Raw genomic sequence first — 27,910 nt, 5'->3', positions numbered from 1 at the left:
CGTGGGACTGTAAGGCTGGGGGTTATCTTGAGTGGCGTGTGACTGTGGGGGTGTGGCCAGAGCATCTGGAAGCTGACCTGTATAAAGGGGATGTGTTTCCTTTGTTTAGGGCCTCACTATGATTGGACATCGCACGCCGCGAAGAGGGTAAAAGGCAGTCACCTCGCTTGTACAGGCTTTAATAAACTTTTAACTGTTTGTAGAAGTCGGTGTGTGCAAATTGCATCTCGTGTGTGAATCCTCGGGAAAAGAACCTATAAGTCCGAGTCCCAGACTGCTAAGACAGAACAACTCAAAGTTCCAGAAGCAACAGACATCAAGGTGGCTTGCTCAGGGCAAGGAGTTGGAGAGAGTGTTGTAGGAAGTGGAGGAGGGGGTAACAAAGGGTGTGGTCAGGTAGCGAGGTGGTGGATGTTAGTGGTCATTCCTTCACTCACTCACCCTTGGACTGGGTCAGACCAAGGGGCACCAACTCCCCACCTCACCACCCTTTCACCAGCTGGAAAGGCTGGCAGTTTTCTCGCCCATTGGGAACAGAGTCAGAAATCCCTGCCTCAATATACTGACAAGATACTGACCACTTCAAGATGGCGACCAGGAGAAAGTGAGGACTGAAAGCTTTATGCCCAAAATGATGACTCTGCTGCTCCCGAGATGCTCTGCATTCCAGCGTCACACTTATTGACTTCAAGATGGCGGTAGAGTAGCATAGGAGCGTGTGGGCTCTGTCTGGAGCTCCGTCTGCTTGTAGTTTTATTTTCCTTCTTTCACTGCTCTTTTTTTCTTACTTTAAACTACTCACCTTCTGTGGAGGGTGGGTTTGTGCAGTGTGGGGAAGAACAAGGCAGGGTGGCAGCAAGAGAGGTCACCAGACAGCCTGAGATCTCCCAGCGACTGCAGTGAGGTCAAGTGCAGAGGGAGGGAAATGATTTACAGTATATTAAGAAAGGAAGATCAAGAGAAATCGAAACAATGTCAGGCATCACCTACAGACTTCATTCAACTTCTTTCATTTCAGTGTCAAATTGGAAGCACCTTTGAGTCATTTTATCCACCATCTAGAACAGATGGTGGATAAAAATCACACAACACCAGGTTATGGTCCAATAGGTTTATTTCGAAGTACTAGCTTTCGGAGCGCCGCTCCTACATCAGGTATCCACCTTGCTTTCCTCTGTGAAGGCACACCTTAAAACCAAGCCCATTGCCCAAGCTCTTGGTCATCTGGCCTTACAACCCCCCACTTGATGAAGGAGCAGCGCTTTGAAAGCTGGTGCTCCCAAATTAGCCTGTTGGACAATAACCTGGTGTGTAATTTTTAATTAAGAATATTGTGATTCTCCAGAAGATGGGAGAGAGAGGTAGACAGAGGTAGAGAGAGAGAGAGAGAGAGAGAGAGAGAGAGAGAGAGAGAGACACACAGAATGACATAGGGTGAGAGAGCATAAAGAGAGGGGAGAGAGAGCATGCTGGGAGTGTGGGAGGAATATAGAGATAGAGCGCAGGGGGTGAGAGGGAAGTGAGAGCAAGCACTGGAGGGGGGAGAGAGAGAATGCTGGGGGGAGAGGAGACAGAACATTGCAGGGGAGCGCGCAGGGTGGAGGAAGACAGAGAGAATGTGGGGTGGGGGAGAGAGGGAGCGCGAGGGGACAGAGAGAGAACATGCAGGGGGAGAAAGAGTCCGGAGAGAGAGAGAGAGAGCACTGCGGAGTGAGGAGAGAGAGCAAGAGAGCATCTGCGGGGGAACAGAAAAAGAGAGCACTGGGAGGCGGGAAAGAGAGAAAACGCAAGGAGGAGGAAAAGAGACAGCTGGGGGAAGGAGGAAGGAGAGAGCGAGCGCATGGGGTGGGGGAAGGAGAGACAGCGCGCAGAAGGGAGAAAAAAGAGAATGTGTGGGAGAGGACAAAGAGTGAGCACAGGGTGTGGAGAGGGAGAGAGTGGGGGTGATGGAGAGAGACCCAGGTGAGGGGAAAGAGAGAGCAGGGGACCGGAATGGAGGAGAGGAGGGAGAGTATGAGGTGGGGGAAGAGAGAGCGTGGGTGAGAGAAGAGAGAGAGAGATCAAGAGGGGAAGAGAGAAGAGAGAGAGCGCAGGGGGAGAAGAGAGAATGCTGGGAGGGTAGGGGTAGACAGAGAGAGAGCACTGGGGGAAGGGGGAAGAGAGACCAAGCACGTGAGGGCAGGAGGGCAAGAGGGAAGGTAGGGGAAGAGAGAGAGAGGGCACGACGGCCGGGGGGAAAGAGAAAAGGCAAGAGGAGGGAAGAGAGAGAGTGGGTGAGGGGAAGAGACAGAGTGAGGGGTTGGGGAGGAGAAAGAAAGAGTGGGGGGAGGTGAAAGAGTGCGAAGGAGGAAGAGTGCGGAGTGGGAGAAAAAGAGTGCGGGGGAGTGAGAGAGAGCATGAGGAGCGGGAGTGAGAGAGCATGAGGAGCGGGAGAGAGAGCGAGCGCATGAGAAGTGGGAGAGAGAGAAGGGAGAGGCAGGGAGGGGTTGAGGCGGTGGGGAAGTGAGTGGAAGAGAGACATACAAGTCTCAACAGCTATTGGGTCTTCGTGGATCGAACATACGTGCATTGACAATAAAGCCAGATCACAGTAACATCAGAGGTACCTTTAAAAAGGTGACTGAGGGCTAACAGTAATCACATACCACAGTTAGCAGTAACAAAACATCCAGAACATTAAATGCCACTCAAGCACATTAATTGTACTGTGTGTTTGGAAGAGCAGCAACTTTAATTCCATCATTTTCTGTCATCACTTATTCTATTATTAGGTTTCACACTATAGGACCCTGCTATTTAATTTCCTGTCTCCCAGCAGGAAATAATGAAGTAGGGCTGAGGCTCTGAGAGAAAAAAAGATTGTTTGGTCTTTGAAAATTCAGCACCACTGAAATGAACTGCTTTCCAAACAAGGGGGCGGGGATGGAGATCTTCATGAAAAAACTTTCATTTAATTGTTTCAGCAAGATCAGAGCTAGAAACACGATCACAGCAGCACGCCATAACCACAAATACTTGAACAAATGGAACATTAATGAATGCACTCTCTCTGACACACACCCCCTCCCCACAAACAGTACTCTAAACTACGCCCATTTTTAATAACATTCTAATTCTGCTTCAAGAATACTACTGCATGTTCTTAATTAAATCAAAGATGCTGTCACTCATTTTGGAAGCATTGTCTTAAAATCTTATTGCAATCATTCGTACTTTGAACAAAAATATCAGATGTAGCTTAGACTTTGCATCCAACGTGAGTTAATGCAAATTCTTACAAAATTTACCTTTGACAGGGAACTGACCCAGAATATGGGGCTGGTCCTGTAGTAAGGAAAAACAAAATCCTTTCCTGAAGAAGCAGTTCAAAAGATTACACGATGTGGCTAAGAGCATAAATACTGGTATCTAGGTGACATGGTGGATTAGCATGCTGCCCACTGAGATCCCCCAACTGGCTTGAAAACAGCCCAGACTACTGGATTAACAGCTTCACAAGAGACTCGGGAAGCTGAGAGAAAGAGAGAGTGAACACCATTTGAGCCATCAACTTGCTTTCTTGCTGTTGACATTTCCCAATGTAGACCCTACACAAGCAACTCTCGCAGGAAGCAAAATCGCCAAAGTCAATAAAGGCGATCAAAAGCAAACTCTTGACTCCTTGAAGCCTGTCCACCACCAGTGGGGCACAAGTCAGGAGTGTGATGGAAGACTCCTCACTTGCCTGGATGAGTGCAGCTCCAACAACACTCAAGAAGCTCATCACCAATCCAGGACAATGCAGCCCGCTTGATTGGCACCATATCCACAAGCATCCACTCCCTCTACTCAATAGCAAGTGTGTGTACCTATCTACAGGACGCACAGCAGAAATTCACTCAAGGTTCCCGATGTAATACTTTCCAAACCCACAACCACTTCCATTTAGAAGGACAAGGGTTGCAAATCAATGGGAACACCACCACCTGCAAGTTCCCCTCCAAGGCACTGCGATGAAACTATGGCTTTGGCAGGTGCACTTTGCCCTGGTTTTTTTTAAGTGAGGTTTGGAGCCATAGCTAGAAAGCTGTCTCTTCCAAGCCAATAAAGGCAACAGCTTGTGAGGCCTTGGTTTTTGTTTTAATTTAAAACAATAGAAGCAGCCTGAATGGGTGGAGTCAGGGTCCCACTGAACCAGGATTGTAGTTTAACTTTAAGAACTTCATAGAATCACAGAATTCCTACAGTGTGGAAACAGGCCCAGCAAGCCCACACCAACCCTCCGAAGAATAGCCCACCCAGACCCATTCCCCTATTACTCAACATTTACCCCTGACTAATGCACCTAACCTACAAATCCCTGAACACTATGGGCAATTTAGTATGGCTAATTCACTTAGCCTGCACATCTTTAGATTGAGAGAGGAAATCTATGCAGACATGGGGAGAAAGCGCAAACTTCACATAGACAGTTGCCCATGGCTGGAATCAAACCTGGGTCCCCAAGGCAGCAGTGCTAACTGCTGAGCCACCCTAGTTGTTAGGGTTTTGAAGTTGGCTATGCAAGTTGCCCATACATCTCTCCAGGCAACAGCAAAAAGCTTCAGTTCTCTCTCTCTGCTAGAATTTTCTCTTGATGTTCTTTTCTCCTGGACTGAGACAAATCTATTTGACTGAATTTGCCTTTGCTAAGGGTGTGTTTATAGGATGTTACTACACTGGAACAGCTAATGTTTAGTAGTTAAATAATCTGCTATTGTGTTAAGTTTTTCAATAGAGTTAAAGATATGCCAAATCTTCTTTCTTTTGTCTGTATTTTAACTGTCAGGTAAGAATAAAGAATGTTTTGTTTAAAGTCAAGTAGTGTAACCAATCGAATTACATCTGGAACACAGCACCTCACACTTGCCTTTAAATAAGGTAAAAATTAGTCTAGGCCAGTTCCTTGATATATGTGAAGGGGGTTTGGTCTGCTCCAGAATACCATTCACCATTCTGACTTGGAAATATATCACTGTTTCTTCAGTATTGCTGGGTCAAAATCCTGGAACTCCCTCCCCAACAGCATTGTTGATCTACCCAGTTGTCTATGTACTGCTGGGGTTCCAGGCGGCAATTCACCAGCAAAGAGCAATTAGAGAAAGGCAATAAATACTAACTTAGCCAGCAACACCCACACTCCCTAAATGACTCAAGCAGAAGTGTTCTTTTGAGGTGAGGCTGGGGCAAGTTTTATCTCATGTGGGGAAAGTGTTTCACCACTAGCATCTCCCAGACCTGTTAGAGTAATACGATCATACAGCACACAAGGTGAACATTCTTCCCATTAACTTTAGAAATATCCAGTTAGTCCCATTACTCAACACTTTTCCCACAGCCCTGCAGAATTCCTCGCCCTCAAATATTCCTTCAATTTCCTCTTGAAAAATACCCCTCCTCATATCTCCTCTCTGGCTTTTTTGCAAATGTTTCATTGCTAATTGGGAAATTTCGGTCGACTCAGCAAAGTGCACAATGTCGGTTTCACTTTACCTTTTTGAAGAGCCTTGTAGAGTCCTCACTGATTTGCATGAAGCGCATGATAACGTTGTTCAGATAGATGTCGCTTAAAGTTGCGTGGTCTTTGCTTTCTCTCCTGACTTGGTTCAGGAGCAGATACCAGCAGTTAACTGGGGACAGGAGATTCTGGTCCCTCCTGGATGAAACAAAATACACAGAAAAAAAATTACTCGATAATGTCTCCACATTTTATTTAACATTCACATTATGTTTTCGGCAGCTTTGTGTTCAATGCTGTTCTACACTGGACATTTAACTTGAGCATTGCTGAAAATACTTTGTCCAAGCTTTTTGTCTTGCACTCATCAGGACACTGTGCAAGAATACCAACTTAAGGGTGGAGGGGACCAACAGATAGACTGTATGGGAGGAGAGTATTGACTGGTTGGCAAGTGGACTCTGATCGGTGGATTTATATAGTTGAAGGCTTGGCAGTCAAATGTGGTGTGAAAGGGGCAGCAATGTGCAAACTATGGGGTCAAAAGGATGGAAAGTTCAACAATAGTGAGATGGTAGAAGTAGAGGTTGTAGAAATTAGGAAGAGAGAAGCCATGCGGAAACGTGAAAACTACGGAAAGAATTATAAATTGTAATGGGTTGGGAATCAGTAGCCAATGTAGTTCAGCTGGGACATTTGAGAGGAATCATTTGCAAACCTCTGAACTTGCAAAATTCCTACACAGACACTCCTACACACACACACACAGACACTCCTATACACACACACACAGACACTCCTACAAACAAACACACTCTCTTACACACAGAGGCACTCCTCCACTCACTCTCTCTCACACACACAGATACTCCGACACACACACACACACACTCACACACACAGACACTCCAACACACACACACACACACAGATACTCCAACACACACACACACACTCTCTCTCACAGATACTCCAACACACACACTCTCTCTCACACACACACACACACAGATACTCCAACAGACACACACTCACACACACTCTCACTCCAACACACACACAGACTCTCTCTCACACACACACACACACACAGATACTCCAACACACACACACACACTCTCACACACACAGATATTCCTACACACATACAGGCACCCCGACACTCAGACACTCTCTCACACACACAGGCACTCCTACACACGGATACAGATTCTCCTACACACACAAACACACACACTCTCTCACACACACTCTCTCACACACACTGAAACTCCGATACATCCACACTCTCAGACACTCCTACGTACACATTCTCACACACACAGGCACTCGTACACACATTCTCACACACACAGGCACTCGTACACACATTCACACACACACAGGCACTCGTACACACATTCACACACACAGACTCCTACACACACACACACACACCCCGATACCCTCACACTCACACACACAGACACTCCTACACACACACACACACCTATATACACACACACTCACACACACACAGGCACTCCACCACTCACACACAGACACAGATACTCCAACACACATACACTCTCTCACACACACACAGATATGACAATATGCAAGAGTTAAATGTGGTCTTTGTGTGAGCAATAATATCTTCCATGTTGTTTTACACAAATAAATAAATACACAAATAAATCAACTTCTCACTGAAGTGCCCAAAGAGCTTAAAGGAGCCCCTCAGGATACTAGCCACGTTCCAAAAGTAGGGAGGCTCACGTTTTGAAAGGTGGTCTTTCAAAAGAAGGCATTAAACAGGTAGCCCTCTCACTTGTTTTTTCAGGACAGCATAAAAGATCCTGTGGCACTGTTTTAGAAAAGAGCTGGAGGTTTCTCTCTCAACACTGATACACTGGCCGTCGGGGTATTGGTGTTCATGGGGGCCTCCTTTGCTCAGACTGGTTGCTGCACTTCTACACATTGCAATGTTAGATTGGGTTAAATGTAGCCCATCACAATGGGAGCCAGACCCAGTTCAACCCAGCGCTTGTCTCCTGGCTTTGGGAAAACTTTCCCTGGTAAAGCAGGAATGAACAAGCGAAGGTAGGATGCCCAGCCACTGGTCACAGGAGATGATTTAGGAGACAACTGACAACTTCATCCTATTCCTTGGATGCTGCCTGACCTGCTGTGCTTTAACCAGCAACACATTTTCAACAAAAATCCAGCCCTAGTGGGAGGTGGGAAGGTCACATGATTGAGCCATCAGCAGAAAGAGGTCCACTCTCTGCACTTACCTCTGAATCCCTTCCCCCCAACAACCTCACACACCGGTGCCTTGGAGTATTGAGTACCGTTCTGGTTCCCAGTTCAATTTCATTGGAGCCAGTTCAGAAAAGATTGACAAGATTCAATTGCAGAGATCAAAGGCTTGTCTTATGGGAAGAGATTAAACAGTCTGGTCTGTACTGGTTAGAGTTTAGAAGAAGAGGAGGAGATCTAATTGAGATATTTAGCATGTTAAAGAGCAGATGTTTCTACTTGTGGGCGATCTAGAATGAGAAGGTCTTGGTTGAGGATATGAAACAGCAGAATTAAAACAGAAAGGAGAAGGCATTACTTCTCTCAAAGGATCGTGAATCTGCGCAATCCACTTACCCAGAGAGCGGCAGACATCGAATAAATTTATAGAATCCCTACAGTGTGGAAGCAGGCTGTTTCACCCACAGAGTCCATACCATCGCCCTGAAGAGCATCCCAGCCAGAGCCAGCCTCCTACCCTATCCTTGTAACCCTTCATTCTCCACAGGCCAATCCACCTGACCTGCACATCTTTGGGCTGTGGGAGGAAACCTGGAGGAAACCCACGCAGACATGGGGAGAATGTGCAAACTTCACACAGGCAGTTGTCCAAAGCTGGAATCGAACCCAGGTCCTTGGCGCTGTAACTGCTGAGTCACTGTGCGGGCCCAGCAGCTGAGAGATGCTTGATTGCTGTTCATCAGATTCATTTGCACAGGAACACTGGTGTAGCGTTTGTGAAGGACAAATGTTTGATTAGCAGTGTGTTAAAAGGTTATAAGGAGCAGACAGGAAAGTACAGTGGAGGCCGAGATGAGATCAGCCATGATCATATCAGGTGGTTGAGCAGGCTGGGAGGGGGCTGAATAGCCTACTCTTGGTTTTTATGTCCCTCAGTGATTCCTGATCTCTGATGGGTGCATTGCCAGCAAAAGCTTCATTGGCACCATGAGATGCTGCCAGCCTCTGATAAAGCTAACCGCTTTTGGCTGGGGATGGGGAACGTCAATCTCAGTAGAGATCTGACAACAGCCCAGAAGGGCACCGGTTTCCAATTACCACAGCAACCAAACAGACAGGGATTCATCACTGGTTCTGCGACAGATGGGCAAGACTCGCCTCAACTCTCCCAATGGCATCCAGTCTTCACATTTCAAAACCACTTTTCACTGGGCGCAAACTGTGTTGGAACACCTTGGGGTTGAGAAAGACACTATATAAATGCAAACTTCTTAAATGTTATGCATTTAAATTGTTGAAAGAAAGCAATTGTTTGAAAGAAAGAATGTGCAAAGGTGGCAGAAATAGATGCCAGAAATAACCAGCCCCAAAAACTGAAATCAAGTCAAGAAAAGGAATGTCTCCCACACTCCAAAACTGTAAAGACTCAACAATGCAGTCTTGTCCTTTCTCCAAATCTCAACCTTTTATCTGTGATGTGGTACTGATATGCCATTAACTCAAGGACAGTAAACTCATTTATGGTTAATTTTACTATGCACTTTTTTTGGTGGCATTTGTTTTTGCTTTCCTGTCATTGATAAAGCAAACCTTTTTTGATGAATTTAGTGACATCAGCTATGAACTTCCATAAACAGCAGAAGCATTCAGCTTTATAAAGATGCTTTTCACCCTGATTTAGTCTCTTTAACCACAGTTCTTTGTGCTGCCTTATTCTGTTGCCTAACCAAATGGGAATTTATAGCAACAAACAGTACACAAGATCCTTCAGCCCACTGAGTCTGTACTGTTACCTGCACATCCACCAATATCATTTATTGTATCTGTTGCTCCCAATGCGGTCTCCTCTACACTGGGGAGACTGGACGTCTCCTGGCAGAGTGCTTTAGGGAACATCTCCGGGACACCCGCACCAATCAACCACACCGCCCTGTCGCCTAATATTTCAACTCCCCCTCTCACTCTGCCGAGGACATGGAAGTCCTGGGCCTCCTTCATTGCTGCACCCTCACCACCAGACGCCTGGAGGAAGAATGCCTCATCTTCCGCCTCGGAACACTTCAACCCCAGGGCATCAATGTGGACTTCAACAGTTTCCTCATTTCCCCTTCCCCCACCTCACCCTAGTTCCAAACTTCCAGCTCAGCACTGTCCCCATGACCTGTCCTACCTGCCTATCTTCTTTTCCACCTATCCACTCCACCGTCCTCCCCAGACCTATCACCTTCATCCCCTCCCCCACTCACCCATTGTACTCTATGCTACTTTCTCCCCACCCCCACCCTCCTCTCACTTATCTCTCCACCCTTCAGGCTCACTGTCTTTATTCCTGATGAAGGGCTTTTGCCCAAAACGTCGATTTTACTGCTCCTCGGATGCTGCCTGAACTGCTATGCTGTTCCAGCACCACTAATCCAGAATCTGGTTTCCAGCATCTGCAGTCATTGTTTTTACCTGTACTGTGATATACTCCTACCTACACCATTCTTCGGGAACAATTCTGAACAATGATAACCTATTGACAATGGCAACCTATTGACAATTACTATGGCAGCTCCATTCAAGTTATCCTATGTCCCCATCTCTCCAATACCCAGTTCAGATGGCAATTCGGCACGGGAATCCTGGATAATACTTCCTTGACACCCAGAGAGACATTTCGTCACCATGCTAGGCAACATCATCAGTGAGCTTCCGTTGAAGCACACGGGTTTCGTTGCACTTTCTATTTAGGCTGGGTGATATCATTTCTGGCTCTATTTGTCAGAGGTTGGTAATTGGGGTCCAAGTCGATGTGTTTATTGATGGAGTTCCGGTTTGAATGCCAGGCCTCTAGGAATTCCCATGCATGTCACTGTCTAGCCTGTCCTAGGATGGATGCATTGTCCCAGTCCAAGTGGTGTCCTTCTTCATCTGTGTGTAAGAATACCAATGATAATGGGTCTTGTCTTTTGGTGGTTAGTTGGTGACCTATAAACTAGCCACCAAAACATTATTTCACACTGAGGATTGTTAAGATCTAGAAAGCAGGACTTGAAAAGGATGGTGGAAGCAAATTCCATAGGAATTGTTAAAAGACAACAGAACATGTTATTGAGGAGGACTAATATGCTAGATTATAAAGTAAACCATCAGTTGTGGGACAAATGTGAAGGCGGCTTCAAAGGTATGATGAGTCAAATGGCCTTCTGCGATGTTGTGATTGCAGATAAAACTTATCATTAAAAGTAAAACCTCAATGTTTAATTTGTTCCTTTTAGAAAAAAAATCACTGGTTTTTGGTGTTTCTAGATAACAGCAACCGTCCAATGCCTTGTCCTTCACAATCTCTAACCCTCCTCCATCCCTACAACTCTCTGTTATCTGTGCTCCCTTTAATTTGGCTAAGTGCACATCAGATCTTAAATCAGTCCATCACTGGCAGTTATGTCAGCAGCTAGCAAGGCCCTGACATTTGGAATTCCCTCTCCTAACCTCTTAAGGATCTAAGGGGAAACTGTTTTCACACAGAGGGTGGTGTGTGTATAGAATGAGCTGGCAGAGGAAGTGGGTGGAGGCTGATACAATTACAGCAATTAAGAGGCATCTGGATGGGTACATGAATAGACAGGGTTTAGAGGAATATGGGCCAAGTGCTGGCAAATAGATTAATTTCGGATATCTGGTCAGCATGAAAGAGTTGGGCTGAAGGGCTTATTTCTGTGCAGCACATCTCTATGAATCTTTATTTTTAAAAGACACTTCTTAAAGTAACTCCACAGAAGCCGCATCCCATCATCAATTCACCCTTTATTTACGCAGTGGCAAGTCCTTGACACTGATCCAGCTCCCTCAGAGCCATCTCTCAGAGTGAGCAGAACCTCAGACACTCCTGTTTATTGTTGCTTTTTCCCACACTACCACCTAAAGCTTATTTTTCAGACATTCTCTTTTTTTTTCTTCTTCTCTTAGTCCCCTTCCCCTCTGACACAGTCAAGATGGAGAGTCCTTGTGCACATGCACACACTGGTCCAGCTTCTTCAGAGCCAGCTCTCAGAGTGAACAGAACCTCTGACACTCCTGTTTTTTTTAAAAACACACACACACACACACACAGGTCTAGCTCCCTCAAGAACCAGCTCTCAGAGTCATTTGTTGATTTTTTTTCTTCTCTTTTCCCCACACTACTGCCTAACTGTGGTAATGCTTATTTTGACACTCCTGTTTATATCTGTCAGCCAAGGCTCCCTGATTGGACCAGGTTAACAGCCCCAATCAGGGATCTCATATTGTATGAGGTCCACCTGGCTGATCTCATTACAGTAAAAAGTGAGGTCTGCAGATGCTGGAGATCAGAGCTGAAAATGCATTGCTGGTTAAAGCACAGCAGGTTAGGCAGCATCCAAGGAACAGGAAATTCGACGTTTCGGGCCAGAGCCCTTCATCAGGGATGAGGAGAGTGTGCCAGGCAGGCTAAGATAAAAAGGTAGGGAGGAGGGGTGATGGAGATGTGATAGGTGGAAGGAGGTCAAGGTGAGGGTGATCACCCTCACCTTGACCTCCTTCCACCTATCACATCTCCATCGCCCCTCCCCCAAGTCCCTCCTCCCTACCTTTTATCTTAGCCTGCCTGGCACACTCTCTTCATTCCTGATGAAGGGCTCTGGCCCAAAACGTCGAATTTCCTGTTCCTTGGATGCTGCCTAACCTGCTGTGCTTTAACCAGCAACACATTTTCAGCTCTGACCTCATTACAGTCACTATTCTCCTTAAGGTTGGTCTTTTAAAGACTAATTCTTTGTCAACTGAACACGGGAAAAGGAGGTGATTATTCAGCCCCTCCAGCCTGCCCCACAATTCAGCGGGATCACAGCAGATCCGCAACTTAACTCCCCAAACGATGTCCCATATCCCCTTCAGTTAGCAAAAACTCATCAATGTCTGGTTCAAAATTAACTGATCTACCATTAAAAACCCAATGGACAGAGAGTTCCAAAGCTTTACTAACCGTGCGTGAAACATGTTGCCTCATTTCACTTCTGAAAGATTGACTCTAACGCATGGATAATGATCCCATGTCCTAGACTTTCCCCATCCTGAAGAAACAGTCTCTCTCCATTTACTCAGTTTCCCTTAATATCTTGACAACTTCAATTAAATCACCTCACAGTCATCCTAAATAAGGCAATGGCATATGATAATTTCATTGGCATATAATTCAAAACCACAGGCCAATATGTGGAGGACATGGTGTTGGAATCCCACCATGGCAGAAGTTAAATTCAACAAAGATCTTGAATCCATCATTAAAGCCCACCTGTTTCACTACTGTCCTGCAGGGAAGGAAATCTTCGATCTTTTCCCTGGTCTGGCCTCCATGTGACTCCAGACTTTCAGCAATATGGCTGACTTAAATGGGCAATTAGGGATGGGCATTACATGCTGGCCTAGCCAGTGACTCCTGCATTCCGTGAATGAATTTTTAAAAATGTCTTGGTTTGATTGTACTAGTTAGTAATTTAAACCTTGGTGCCATTTTAGCAAAAACAACACTGAACTCCCGTTAATGCCTCCAGATCCTAAGGTATGGTATCCCAGAACCATTCACAAATATCAGATACAGTGTTACACCTCACTGGGAGAGGGCACTGTATACCAAGCCCACCTATTCCTGGAGTTAAAACATTTGAAGAAATATGTAGAACTCTGATTTATCTCAATTTCAAACCTAGGTTGATAAAAAAAAGCATGCAGCAGATTGCTGTACTCAAAGGATTAGTAATATTTAAGTTATTAGACACGAGCTACAGGTAAACAGTTATAAACTGCTAGCATTTAACACGAAATTAAAACTCTAACTCCCTTAAAGATGCTCCATGACACACTGATGTAGAGAGGGAAAATGAGACAGAGATGGAGGAGGGAAGACTCGAGAAAAGTTCAGTCATCTTTATTTACATGATCAGCTGAGTTAGTTCTTGCAGATCGGATGGTGTCTTTTCAGCTTTTCTTTTTAAAATGCTGACACTGCTTCATAAGGGGGTTGGGCAGGTTCACTTATAAAAGATCTTTGACTTTATTAGTTAAAGGTCACAGCTTACAACAACCTCTGAAGGCGAGATAAACCGGCCTTCTTCAGGCTGACGGTAGGTTTTCACTGCACAGAATGGAGAGTCAGCTTCTGAACTGATGGAGAGTTGGTCTCTTTTCTGTACAGGTAGATGATACTTCATCCGAAGTTCCAAAATCCAAAAAGCTCCGAAATCTGAAGTTTTTTCTTCTCGTGAACAAGGTTGTTTGGCTTGTAAATAGTTTACCCAAGTCGACACCTATTCAGATGCAACAGGGCGGGGGTGGTGGCTGCCCAGCACTGGCAGGCCTCGATTCTCTGTCAAGGCCCGTTTTTACTTACTAAGTCTGCTCCTCTGGTAAGACATTTAAAACTTTCACCATCAAACTATTAATCTGTAATTCTAAAAATTCCGAATTCCAAAAAAACAGCTGGTCCCGCCAATTTCAGATAAAGGATCGTCTACATGTACCTCGTTCTCAGCACCAAGATGCTCAGTTACTGGAAAACCAATCACATTGCTGTTGACAGGCAAAGGGCCTTTGTTGTTATTAGTCCATAGACCAATTAACTTTGTGATGCAAATGAAAGATCCATGTGAGCACTGAATACCCACAGTTCCAGTTCATCCACAAACACTTCATTTATTCAAAAAGCTGTTTACACAACACTTACCATAAGTGTTAGGTGACTTGCTTCTCAAAACGCTGGCTTTACAATTTCTCACTCCAGTCTACAATTTTAAAAAGCTCAATAAAAACATAACATAATTTTTATTGAGCTGAAACATAAATTTGTCTGCTTCTATACCAGTTCTCTAGGTAGCCATTTTGATTAGTTTCTCTACCTGTAGTGACATTTTAATGATCGATATACACAGCTCTTCAACCCTCTTTGGGCCCCCACTATTTCTAGTTTTTTTTAAGTGCTCTTTCCTTGTAATGTTCAAAAAGGATGACCTCACATTTACAGAATCTATCTTGACCTTGTAAATCTATGCTTTCACTTACATTGTTGACGTTCCTGCCCAACTTTAGGATATTGCCAAATTTGGGTATGTGGCTTTCTATCCCTTCATGCAAGCTTTTACTAAATATATAGTTGTGGCCACAATAGAGATGTTTGTGGGACACCAGTAGTCACACCCTACCTTCTCTGTCTCCTTCCTTTCAGCCAATTTTTTAACCAGTTATGGGAATCTGCCATCAGTTTCATGGGCTTCAGTGTTAACTTATATGGTATCTTCCCAAAAGACCACTTCTGGTACCTTGTGGTATTTGCCACCTCTACCAGCGAGTGGTACTTGGGAAGGGCTGTTCGAGGTAGTTTGGTGTCACAAATCTTCCCTTGTGTTGGGCCCACCTAGTGATTATTGATACAGGATACACCACCATGGAGTATCTACAGAAAAGGTCTGTTCTTCAACAACGTGAATGTGAATTGTATAATTGCAACTACCTCTCAGTCACGTATAATTACTAGAACCTTAAGGAGCTGGTACAGATCCATCGGTTCCCCCTGAAAGTTAGTGTGTCCATCTGCAGACTGTGACATCAGTAGAATGGGTGGACAAAATGCAACATGCAGATTAACCTATTCAAAACCATGACTTTATAAAACAGCCAGAAGTCCCTCATGAGAAACTTTATCAAGTTCATGTTAAATAACATTCAGAGATGATCACTCTGTCCACTATTTAAAAAGTCAACTCCTCATTTAAAAAAAAATAAAATCCCATATGTTTGATGTGATCCGTACTTTGCGAAGTCTGGCTGGGTTTCTCTATCAGCTGAAAATTGTCATGGTGTTCAGTTACCCCATCCTTAATTATAGACTCTCTAACTGTTTGCTGAGAACAGATGTTTAGCTAATGGGTTTATAATTCCCAATTTCCCTGTATGACCTCACTTAAATAGCACAGAGACGTGCTATTTCCCAATGCAAAGGAATGGTTCTCAGATCAGGAAGACAATGGAATTTTAAAAAAGGTTATTTCATGAGACGTGAGTATCACTGCTGGACTGGCATCTTAATGCCCATCCCTGATTGGCCTTGAACCAGGTGGCTTGCTAGGCGATTGAAGAATGCAGGTTAAGAGTCAACTGCATTGCTGCGGGTCTGGACTCACATGTAAGACAGACCAGGTGACGATGGCACATCTTCCTCAGTGAACCAGGTAAGTATTTACGACCATCATATGTTTGTGTTAGTCCATCATTTAACTCCAGAATTTTTACTGAATTCAGATTTCACTAGCTGCCAAGGTGGGAGTTGATCCATTGAACATTAGCCTGGGTCTCCTAATGGTTGGTCCATTCTGCCAACACAATGCTGGCGCTGTCAATGATTTCCTTTACAGTTCAGGGATGGAAAGTGATTCGGTCTTGGGATTGAATCACTTTTTTGTGTCATTAGTCTTTCACTTTCTCTTACTTTGCTCTGTTCAATTTTCTTAAGACCCAGCCCCCGATGATATGTTATTTCCCCTGGAATTTTGACCTCTTTCTGCACAGTAAACATTGATGCAAGTAATTATCCAGTACATTCACGATCATTTCCTCTTTTTAAACCAACACCACTGTTATCAGTTTCAAGGGAACCACATTGCTTCTGAGCAGCCTGCTTTTCCATATCGGACTCTGAATGTTGTTTCTGTTGATTATAAAATCTCTTGCGACTGTTTCTTCATGCCCTCGATTTCAAGCTTTTGCAATCTACTTTATCATGCTTTGTTGTTATTAGTATCTTTCCCATTAAACAGGGTCTGTGCTATCCACTGCATTTTTTGTACAGCTATCCAATTTTCTCTTTTAGCAGCTCAGCATCAAATGTTGCCCAAGACCATACAAAATGGGAGCAGTTATAGGAAAGATGTTATTAAACTTGAAAGGGCATGGACAATAGTTACAAGGATGTTGCCAGGGTTGGAGGATTTGAGCTATCAGGAAGGCTGAATAGGCTGGGGCTGTTTTCACTGAAGAGTCAGGGGCTGAGGGGTGACTTTACAGAGGTTTATAAAATCATGAGGGGCATAGGATAGGATAAATAGACAAGATCATTTCCCCAGGGTGTGGGAGTCCAGAAGTAGAGGGCGTAGGTATGAAGTGAGGGGGGAAAAGATTTAAAGGAGACCTACAGGGCAAATTTTTCACGTAGAGGGTGGTGCATGTATGGAATGAGCTGCCAGAGAAAGTGATGGAGGCTGGTACAATTACAGCATTTAAAAGGCATCTGGATGGGTGTATGAAGAGTTTGGAGGGATATGGGCCAAGTGCTGGCAAATGGGACTAGATTAATTTCGGATATCTGCTCAGCATGGACAAGTCAGACCGAAGGGTCCGTTTCTATGCTGTACATCTCTATAACTCAACTAAAGACCATGTAAGTTCAATCTGCCACTCCAAACAATCATTGCTGCCTCGAATCCACTTCTCCTACTTCCTCATTGTATCCTCAGCCTTCAATATTTTCAATGATGGAGCATCCACACGTTTGTGGGATAGAGAATTCCAATAATGAGGAATTCCTACCCCCTCATTGGTTCCTAGGATGACAGTGGTGCCCTATCTGTTGATCCTTCACAAAATTGCCTTCAATGCAAAAACATCCTTCCTTTAACATAGACAGAAACAGTGTACTGTATTCCCTGTATAGTTGTACCAAAATCTTGAACAATTGCAGCAAGTATTCCTTACTTTTGTATTCCAGTTATCAATGTAATAAAGGTTAACAAGCCATTTACCTCTGCCCTGTACCTGAATGTGAACTTGTGCTCCTTGTCTCTCCCACACCAATATCTACATGTTTTGACCCTTTCAAAAATTCTATTAAACATCACAGTTCGGAATAAAGAGATTGGCTGATGTAAAATGTTCTGTTGTCTCGGAATCACTCAAAAATAATTTTAAAGATGCACAGGTTGCAGTTGTTTTAAACTCCAGAGTCATGTCTGCAATATCCAACCTCAGATTTCAATTCTCAGGTCTGCTTCTTCTAACCTCTGTCCATTCACAGACTCCATCCTCAGTGTCGCCCCAGCAGGTTTGTCAGCAGGAATGGCTCGAGCTTGGAGACATCAACCACAGATTAGGTAACCACTCCGTGGAACACCATCTCTCCATCTGCATCCGTGACCCTGATTGCTTGGCATAACAATTCTCCACCTTTCTCTCACACTCCCATTTCGGTTCTTGTGCTTTTTGGGCACTCGAGTGAAGATCAATACCAACTGGAGAAAGAGCATCTCACCTTCTCATGACAGCCCTCGAGACTCACTGAAATCAACAATTTCTCACCATGAGCTCAGTTCCTCATTTCAGTTCTCATTCATTACCTCACGCTGGTCCAAATCTGTTTTTTTTTTAATTGAGTTTTTGCTTTTGGATGGTGCTGTTCATTAGTCTGCCCTTCACACTCACTCTGGACAAACCCTATGCTTCTTTACTACAAATGTTTGCCTTTTATCGCATGAGATCATTGTCATTTAATCGCTCTCACTCTCTCCCATTCCCAGATCCTGCTTCTCCTCCTTTCCCCTTTCCATGGAATATCACTCCATCCGCTCTAGTTCTGAAATTGAATCATATTCAACTCAAAAAATTAACCGTTTCTCCCTCCACTGATGTTGCTCAACCCATTGAGAATTCTCAACACTTCCTGCTTTAATTTCAAATTTCCAGCATCTCTCTCTGCTTTCATATAAAAAACTATTGCTTCACTTCCCATGGGATGTGGATCAGAAGGAACCACTTTCAGCTGTCCTTAGCCTAAGCTGTCCTCTCTGGCCTAATGAACCTGAACTAATGTTTCCAAATAAATCTGTTGACTATAGCCTGGGGTTGTGTGATTTTTTTTAAACTTTGTCCACCCCAGTCCAACACCAGCACCTCCACATCAAACCTAAGAGGAATTAAATGCTTGTTTGGTGTGGGTGAGCCACATTTTACACTGTGGCTGACTTAGCTTTAACATGCGACTTCCATCTAATTAACACCAAATCCCTATTAAGAGTGTTTAATGTTTTTTTCCCTTGTTTATTTAATGACTTCACTTGCCCAGACTCTCACCTGCTTAAATACAAATACATTCCTCACGGTCCAGCAAGGTTAACTGGCTACTATCGAAAAACACAGGCCAGTCTACACCCCATACTGTGCGTGAAGACATTGATCATTATGTGCTCACTTAGCAGGCTAGCTGAAAACTACCTCTCGATCAATGTCAATTCTCCTAAGACAATGAAGTGCCATAAATTTGAATACTGGCTTTTCATCTTATTGACCAAGGAAATAAAAAGGATCTTTGAACTCTGTCCAGGTTGCTTTAGTGGATGCCAGTACAAAAAAAACAACTGAGCAAAATCATGTCTGGGTTGGTCATTGGCATGTAACACTCAAGACACAAAAGAGCCATCTTCAACAAGAGGAAATCATATCATTTGCCTTTTGACATTCACTGCCATTACCATCGCTGGCAATTACGTAGCTAGTAACTCACTTCCCAACACCTCAAAGTCTATCCATCCTCCATGAGGCACAATTCAGGAGTATGGTGGAATACCCCTCCAATAAGACAAGGAGTTTGACACCATCCGGAACAAAATGATCGCTCAGTTGGCTGGACAACTGTTTTGCAACACAGAGTGATGCCAACAATTTCAATCCCACACCAGTTGAGATTACCAAGGTCCTATCTTCTCAGCCATGACCCTCAACTGAATCTTGGTGACCTTCAGGTTAAACTTACCATCACTGCTTCTCTCTATTGAGAATTGGGACTGGGGCAACTTTATCTTTACTTCTTTTTATATAAACTTTATTATGTTTAGAAGCAATATAGACTGCCATCTACAAAGAGAAAAACATATAATTCAGATGAGTCATATATGAGAATTATATTTCTGTTTTTCTGTATTACTCACTTCATTTGACTGGGCAATTGAACTTTTTTAAAAAACCCTGCGTTATGAGTAACTAAACTGAACTGAACTGAAATGAAATGGCTACAACTGGGTGAGAAAGCAAGAAAAGTTCCCATCCTTATTTATCAGGGAATGTCGAACAAACGCAAAAGAATTTTTCCCTCCCTTTCGTCCTTTGGCAACATTCTCAGTCAGAAGCTGCTACTGGATTGCATTGACTGGAATGTCCATTTGGCCCAGTGCTATGGGTCAAACAAATCACTTGCTCGAATAGCTGGACTCTAACAAAGGAAGCTTCAAATCCTTATTCTGCGTTCAATTCTTCACACATTCTCGTGCCCTAGTTCTAAGCACAGAATGAAGCTGCACAGAAGGTTGCCATTCGGTCCACCATTTTTTTATTTCAAAATATACTTTATTCATAAAATTATTTGGGTATCTATACAATTGGTCATGCCATTCTTATGCACACATTACATTTCTTTACATACAAGATCGAAATTAATCTTTCATATTTACAAGTCTGTATATCGACTGTCCAGCTATTTTGCTGAGGAGTCAGCAGGGCCCAATTACTGCATGGGGCCTCTGTTCTTCTTAGGCAGGCAGACCTTACACGGGGATCTTTCCCCACTGCGTCTTGGCGGCAGCTGCCCCAAGCTTCAGGGCGTCCCTCAACACGTAGTCCTGGACCTTGGAATGTGCCAGTCTGCAACACTCAGTCGGGGTCAACTCCTTCAGCTGGAAGATCAACAGGTTTCGGACCGCCCAGAGAGCGTCCTTCACCGAGTTGATGATCCTCCAGGCACAGTTGATGTTCGTCTCGATGTGCGTCCCAGGGAACAGATCGTAGAGCATGGATCACACGTCACGGAGCTGCTCGGGACGAACCTCGAGAAACACCACTGCATTCCTCTCCAGACTTCCTTTGCATAGGCACATTCCAGAAGGAGGTGTGTGACAGTTTCATCCCCCTCCTTTTGCCGCTTCGAGGGCAGCGTGCGATGCGGCAAAGAGTCCGAGCGTGCATAAAGGATCTCACAGGCAGAGCCCTTCTCACCACCAGCCAAGCCATGTCTTGGTGCTTGTTGGAAAGTTCTGGCGATGAGGCATACTGCCAAATGACTTTGACAGTCTGCTCAGGGAACCGCTCGATAGGATCTGCCCTCCCCTTTTCCCTCAAGGACACTACGTGCTGACCACTTCCTGATGGACTTGTGGTCAAAGGTGTTTTTCTTCATAAATTTCTCCACGAAGGACAGGTGATACGGAACAGTCCAACTACTTGGAGCGTTCCACGGCAGCGAGGCCAGGCCCATCCTTCACAACACCGGGGACAGGTAGTGACACTTGGTGTTTGCGTACCGGGGATCCACGCACAGCTTGATGCAGCCACATACAAAGGTGGCCATCAGGGTGAGGGTGGCATTGGGGGTGTTTTTCCCCATTGCCCAGATCTTTATACATTGTATCCCTTCGGACTCCCCTCAGGCGTGCTGAAAACATCGTACAGCTTGGCATCTTTGACCGTTTCCATCAGGGCTCTGGACGTGGTGTCCAGTTTACTGTCCCCCCCGCCGGATTGTCCATCTGCATCAATGATACAGTTGAAGTCTCCGGCCAGAATGACCGGCCTGGACGTAGCCAGCATCAGTGGAAGCTGCTGCAGGACGGCCAACCATTCACTCTTACCCGGTGGGGTGTACACGTTGATTAGTCTCAAGGGAGCATTTCTGTACGTAACATCAGTGACGAGGAGGTGCCCGCACCCCCCCACCACCTCCTTAACCTCGGAGATGGTGAAGTTGCCTCCCCGCAACAGGATACCCAGGCCTGAGGGGCGGTTATCGTTGCCTCCCGACCAAACTGACGGCCCAAGGGCCCACAAGCTTGACCATCTCCTGTAGCTGCTGAGGTGTGGTATCCCACACTCCTGCAGAAACAGGACATACAGCTTTGGTGTTGGTGAGGAAAGCCAACGTTGAAACACATCGCATTGCAGATTTTATGCTCCACACATTAATATTTGCAATTTTTATCACCATTTTAACAGTCTCTGAGGTTACCCATGTCCATTTGCTGCTGGTCCTGCCCCTCTGGGTCCACCATGCCCATGCTTGTCCTATGAAAGAGGCTTGGTTCCTCGGTCCTTGCCCCAGCAACACCCCTCCTCCCAACTGCCCTATCCTATCTTTCGAGTCATAGAACATAACAACGCAGTACAGGCCCTTCAGCCCTCGATGTTGCACCGCCATGTCATACTAATCTGAAGCCCATCTCACCTACACTATTCCTTGTATATCCATTTGCCTGTCCAATCACGACGTAAATGCACTTAAACTTGGCGAATATACTACCGATGCAGGCAAAGCATTCCATACCCTTACTACTCTCTGAGTAAAGAAACTACCTCTGACATCTGTCTTATACCTATCTCCCCTCGTGTTTCCATACTTGGAAAAAGGCTCTCCCTTTCCACCCTATCTAACCCTCTGATTATCTTGTTATTCTCTATTAAGTCACCTCTCAACTTTCTTCTCTCTAACGAGAACAGCCTCATAGCCCTCAGCCTTTCCTTGTAAGACCTTCCCTCTATACCAGGCAACATCCTAGTAAATCTCCTCTGCACCTTTTCCAAAGTTTCCATATCCTTCTTATAATGCGGTGACCAGAACTGTACACAATACTTCAAGTGTGGCCGTACCAGAGCTTTGTACAGCTGCAGCATAACCTCCTGGTTCCGGAACTCAATCCCTCTATTAATAGAGTTTTAAGGAAGAAAGTCTTAGGAGCATATAAAAGGAATGAATTAATTTTGTATTTGCCTCTCCTTAAAGCTCAAACTCTCCAACCCTGGCAACATCCCCGTAAGTCTCTAAAATTTAGCCATGAAGAAACGCCTGGTTAGAACTTTATGGAGCACTGCCATTTCTTTGATATTTATGCACTAATTCATGCTAATTAGAGCTGGAAAGCTCTGATCCATTGCTTGACCTTTAACATTGGTCAAGGACAATTAACCGCCTTGAGTTACTTGCGGAAAGGAACAGCAGACCACAACTGGAAACTTTAAGGCCAGGCTTTCAAGCTGAGCTGGCAGCAGTGGGCGACGGACTGTGAAAGGTTAATTACCAACGTGTTTTTGGAATTGCACCTTCCATCATTCATTATCAATGAGACTATATGGTTGAAGCTTTTCAAAACCCAGCCAAGACTAAATAACTAGATACGGCCTGATTGCTGATCAAGGGCTTAAGCCTAAAACATTGATTCTCCTGCTCCTCAGACACTGCCTGACTTGCTGTGCTTTTCCAGCACCACGCTTTCAACTCTATCTGTTGACTCATCTATTGATTTATCCCTTGGACCAAGCTATTAGCCTCCCCTTACAACAGTCCCTGCTCTCGCTAGGTAATCATGAAGTACTTTGCAATGACTTCCCGTGCATATGACATTACATTGGCTTTACCATTGACCCAGCTTGTTGTCATGATCCTCAGACCCGGTTTCACCTGCTGGTGCAATTGGAAGCACTTTAAAGGGGAAACAGGCAACTAAGGGCTGGAAAAGAGAAGGGGCAGCCAATGGGATTTCAGGAAAAGGAGTTGGGCTCAACAACCCACTTCTGTGGAAATGATAACTTTACGTACCAACGGTGGCTCAGTGGAGGGCGTCACGGTGGCTCAGTGGTTAGCACTGCTGCCTCACAGCGCCAGGGACCTGAGTTCAATTCCTGCCTCAGGTGAATGACCGTGTGGAGTTTGCACGTTCTCCCCGTGTCTGTGTGGGTTTCCTCCGGGTGCTCCGGTTTCCTCCCACCATCACAAAGATGTGCGGGTCAGGTGAATTGGCCATGCTAAATTGCCCGTAGTGTTAGGTAAAGGGGTAAATGCAGGGGAATGGGTCTGGGTGGGTAGCGCTTCGGCGGGTCGGTGTGGACTTGTTGGGCCGAAGGGCCTGTTTCCACACTGTAAGTAAACTAATCTAATCTAATCAAATCAACTAGGAGGAGGACTGTGAGGCTTACAGAGTCATAGAGATGTAAGGCACGGAAACAGACCCTTCGGTCCAACTCGTCCATGCCGATCAGAGATCCTAAATTAATCTAGTCCCATTTGCCAGAATTAGGCCCGCATCCCTCCAAACCCTTCCTATTCATATACACATCTAGATGCCTTTTAAATGCTGTAATTGTACTAGCCTCCACCACTTCCTCTCACAGCTCATTCCATATACTCACCACCATTTACATGAAAAAGTTTTCCCTTAGGTCCCTTTTAAATATTTCCCCTCCCACCTTAAACCTATGCCCTCTAGTTCTGGACACCCCGACCCCAGGGAAAAGACCTTGTCTATTTACCCTATTCACGTCCCTCATGATTTTATAAATCTCTATAGGGTCACCCCTCAGCCTCTGACGCTCCAAGGAAAACAGCTCCAGCCTACCTAGCCTCTCCTTAAAGTTCAAACCCTCCAACCCTGGCAACATCCTCGTAAATCCTTTCTGAACCCTTACAAGTTTCAGGACATCCTTGCTATAGGAGAGAGATGAGAATTGCATGTAATATTCCAAAAGTGGCCTGGCCAATGTCCTGTACAGCTGCAACATGACCTCCCAACTCCTGTACTCAATGTTCTGACCAATAAAGGAAAGGGTGGAGAGTACAATCCCAATGGAACCTTTAGAAAGCACAGTAAAGGAAAGAGAGTGAAGCAGGCAGAAGTTGCGCGATCGGAACCGTTGTCTGGAACCATGGAATCCCAAGAGAGAGTTAAGAATTGTGTGAGTAAACCATTCAAACAGAACCACGGCTTAGCATGCTAGACCAACCTTGAATTCCCTCATACAAATTTGCAAAGGATCAAATAGACTGATGGAAATAATTTCTGATGTCAAATCAATTTGGACACTATGACATGGCAGAAATGACTGAGGCGTGGCCAGATAGCGACAGCTGATCTGATTTTTGTCCAAGTTATTAAGAAACAGAGGGTTTTCAGGTCAGGTAGGTCTTTACACATCAGGAAACTAACCCACCACTAATGTCTCTCTTCAACGGGAAAGTGATTTTTGTTGAGCACACCATTCGTAAGGGATAGCTGTACAGAGACCACCCAAGCAAAGCCAGAGTAGTTGAGGGGTCAATTAGCTTCTCATTGGCCAAGCAGCATGGTAGACATCACAATGGTAGTGGATTTCTTGTGTCTATCAAAGCTGGTTTCCAGTAGCAACATGTCCAGCAAATTCAATGAACTGATTAGCGATACATGAAATGAACATATGAGTGAGAGGAGGCCATTTGGTCCCTTGAATCCTGTTCTGCCATTAGTAAGATCATGGCTAATCTGATTTTAACCTTAAACCTGCATTCCCATCTACCTCTGATAACCATCAACTCAGTTGTTAGTCAAGAATTTAATGACAGGTTGAACACACAATTTGATAGAGAAACGCAAAGTACCTAATCAAGATTCTCTGATTGGACAAGGCAATTTGATGCAATGAAACTGTCCATGGTAATAGAGCGAGAGAATAGCAACAGAACAGATTAGCTGACAGTGTTTAAAAACTAATTTATGACATAGAAAGACGAAGCTCTTTGCAGCAAGAATTCTACTTTAAAAAACACAACCGTGGACAAAGACAGCAATGGAGATAAGAGAAACATAAGCCGAAAAGGATGCAAACATTCAAAAACAAAATAAAAAGGGAAAGAAGATGGTGAACACAAACAGACAAAACAAAAAGCAGAAGGGTAATGGGCAAGAACAAGAAAAAGGAGATAAAAGCCAACTAGAAGCTGAATTATTTACAATTTAATGAGGAAAGGTGGTCAGGGTCAACGTGTCTCCTTTCAACACTATGACTTTACTGTCAATGGAAATAAGGAGATGGTGAACATGGTGAAAAATTACTTTGCATCAGTAGTTACGGCAGAGAAAGAGATAAGAATGCCTGATATTCCACGGAAATTAATAAGGAACTTCAGGGTCAGGGAGCAAAATGCCAGCAAACAAACAGTGCTACCAAAGTATGATAATATGGCCAGGATCAGATAGCTTTCCATCATAGAATTTTAATGGCAGTAGGTGAGAGTTTTGTAGACGCAATCTTCATTTAAAAAATTTGTTCATGGGATGTGGGAGTTGTTGGCTGGGCCAGGGTTTACTGGCCATCCTTAACTGGCCTGGAGAGGGTGGCGATGATGGTAAAAACACTGAACATGAAAGGACCAGGGATAGATTCTCTCTTGTTGGAGATGGTCCTTCCCTCCCACTTCTGTGTTGCAAACATTATTTATTGCAACTATCATCATCCAAACTTATCTCAATTTGGGAATCATTTCTTTACATTGAAAAATTGCTGGTCATTCTCTCACAGAAGGAAGGTGATAGAAGGAAACCAGGGAATTAGAAACCTGCTATCTTACCATCTATTATTTGGATATTGCTCGAGAATTTATTTCAGGAATACGGTAAAAATGTCAAGTGCTAAGAGAGACATTTTGAATGGGTAGGTGGTCCCTGATTGTTCCGACTTCAATATTTGAAGAAATGACTAAATAGTGGAATAGAGGAATATTTACATATGTTTATTATATTGACTTCCAGGAGGCAATTAATAAAACTCTCCAGAGACAGAAACTACCATCCACAATTAAAATCCTCAGAATTATTGGCAATTACTGATTCCTGATGAAGGGCTTATGCCTGAAATGTAGACTCTCCTGTTCCTCGGATGCTACCTGACTTGTGTGTGGTTTTCCAGTGTCACACTTTTCGACTCTGATCTCTGACCTGCGGTCCTCACTTTCTTCCAGTTAGGAAATTGCCTGAGTGACAGCAAAGAGTAGAGATAACAGGTAGGTATCCTAATTTGACAGGATATGAATGGCGGTGTCAAACTAGAATCTGTACTGGGATCTCAACTACCCATCCTAATTAGTGATGCCTTTGTTCATGAAATGGAAAACTATGTAACCAAGCGCACGAATGACAAAGAATGGAGGCAATGTAGCATTATGTGACAAAGAGACATCATTAATTAAGTGAATTGGACAAACAGAGGAAAATTAATTTTAAGGTAAGCAAATGTCAGGCTATTTTGGACTATAAAAGATAGAACATGGCACTTTCTAAAGGCAAAGACACAATAGTCTTACTAGACCAAAGGGCTGGATTCTCACTGGAGAGAAACAATTGGTGGTGATTTACCTGCCTTAGGTCAGGGGAGTTGTTGTTAAGGAGAGCCCTTCACAGCAGCCACAGCCAATGCAAGAATTGAACCCACGTTGTTGGCACCACTTTGCATCACAAACCAGCCATCCAGTCTACTGAACTGACTGACAAGTTAGAAACATTGGAAGTCCAATGAAAATTGGGATTTCAGGTCTACAGATCTTTAAAAGCTCACAAACAGTCACAGAATATAACATGGTTGTTATATATAGAGGACTAGAACGCAAGGAGATATTACACTTCTCCTTTAGTGTAATACTGCTGTTCACCTCAAACACCATACATGGTTGTGACTTCCACTGTTCTAAGTCAAGACATTTCTCGCAAAATCTTTATTTGTTTGATCAAAGATCACTTTTGATTTCAGACTGTTAGTCTTATTTTTGTAGGATTTGCTACGTAAATATAAGCCATTAGCCGTTGTATAATCTGAACTTGAACATCTCAAAAGGTGACTGATTATCAATTTCTCGATTGTTGCAAAACTCCGTTGTTTTATTTATTCCTTAGATACTGCGGGACACATTGGTCTTGCTGATCTGCCAATTAACCAGCAATGAATCAAGACTTTAGGCAAAACACAATTAATGTAATGTAATCTTCTCTCAGGTTTATTTTCCCTAATTAAAATATGATTTAAATCTTTTAACATGTCAGACGCCATAAACTTTGACATAAAACAGGGTCTTTAATTTAACCTATAATTACAATCCTGCAGAGAACATGAATTTTAAAAAATGATAATGTCTTTACTAAGATTGCAGATCTGAAGAAATCTTAACTGCTTCTGAATAATTTAGTGGACAGTGAAGAAGGTTACCTCAGAGTAGAAGGGATCTTGAACAGATGGGCCAATGGGCTGAGGAGTGGTAGATGGAGTTTAATTTAGATAAATGTAGAGTGCTGCATTTTGGAAAAGCAAATTAGGACAGGACTTATGAACTTAATGGTAAGGTCCTGGGGAGTGTTGCTGAACAAAGAGACC

At 44.1% G+C, this 27,910-nt stretch overlaps 1 protein-coding gene across 2 annotated transcripts in view; it reads right to left on the bottom strand.

The window, feature by feature from the left end:
- Positions 1-27,910, bottom strand: part of srgap1a (SLIT-ROBO Rho GTPase activating protein 1a) — a 288,344-nt gene that overhangs the window by 127,370 nt on the left and 133,064 nt on the right. For both annotated transcript variants that reach the window (XM_060839652.1, XM_060839653.1), the window contains exon 3: positions 5,512-5,674. In XM_060839652.1, the coding sequence (XP_060695635.1) occupies positions 5,512-5,674 (163 nt within the window). The remainder of the gene's footprint in view (positions 1-5,511; positions 5,675-27,910) is intronic.

Source organism: Hemiscyllium ocellatum, chromosome 19 (assembly GCF_020745735.1).
Source record: "Hemiscyllium ocellatum isolate sHemOce1 chromosome 19, sHemOce1.pat.X.cur, whole genome shotgun sequence".
NCBI lineage: Eukaryota > Metazoa > Chordata > Chondrichthyes > Orectolobiformes > Hemiscylliidae > Hemiscyllium > Hemiscyllium ocellatum.
This window is presented reverse-complemented; position numbering and strand designations above follow the sequence as displayed.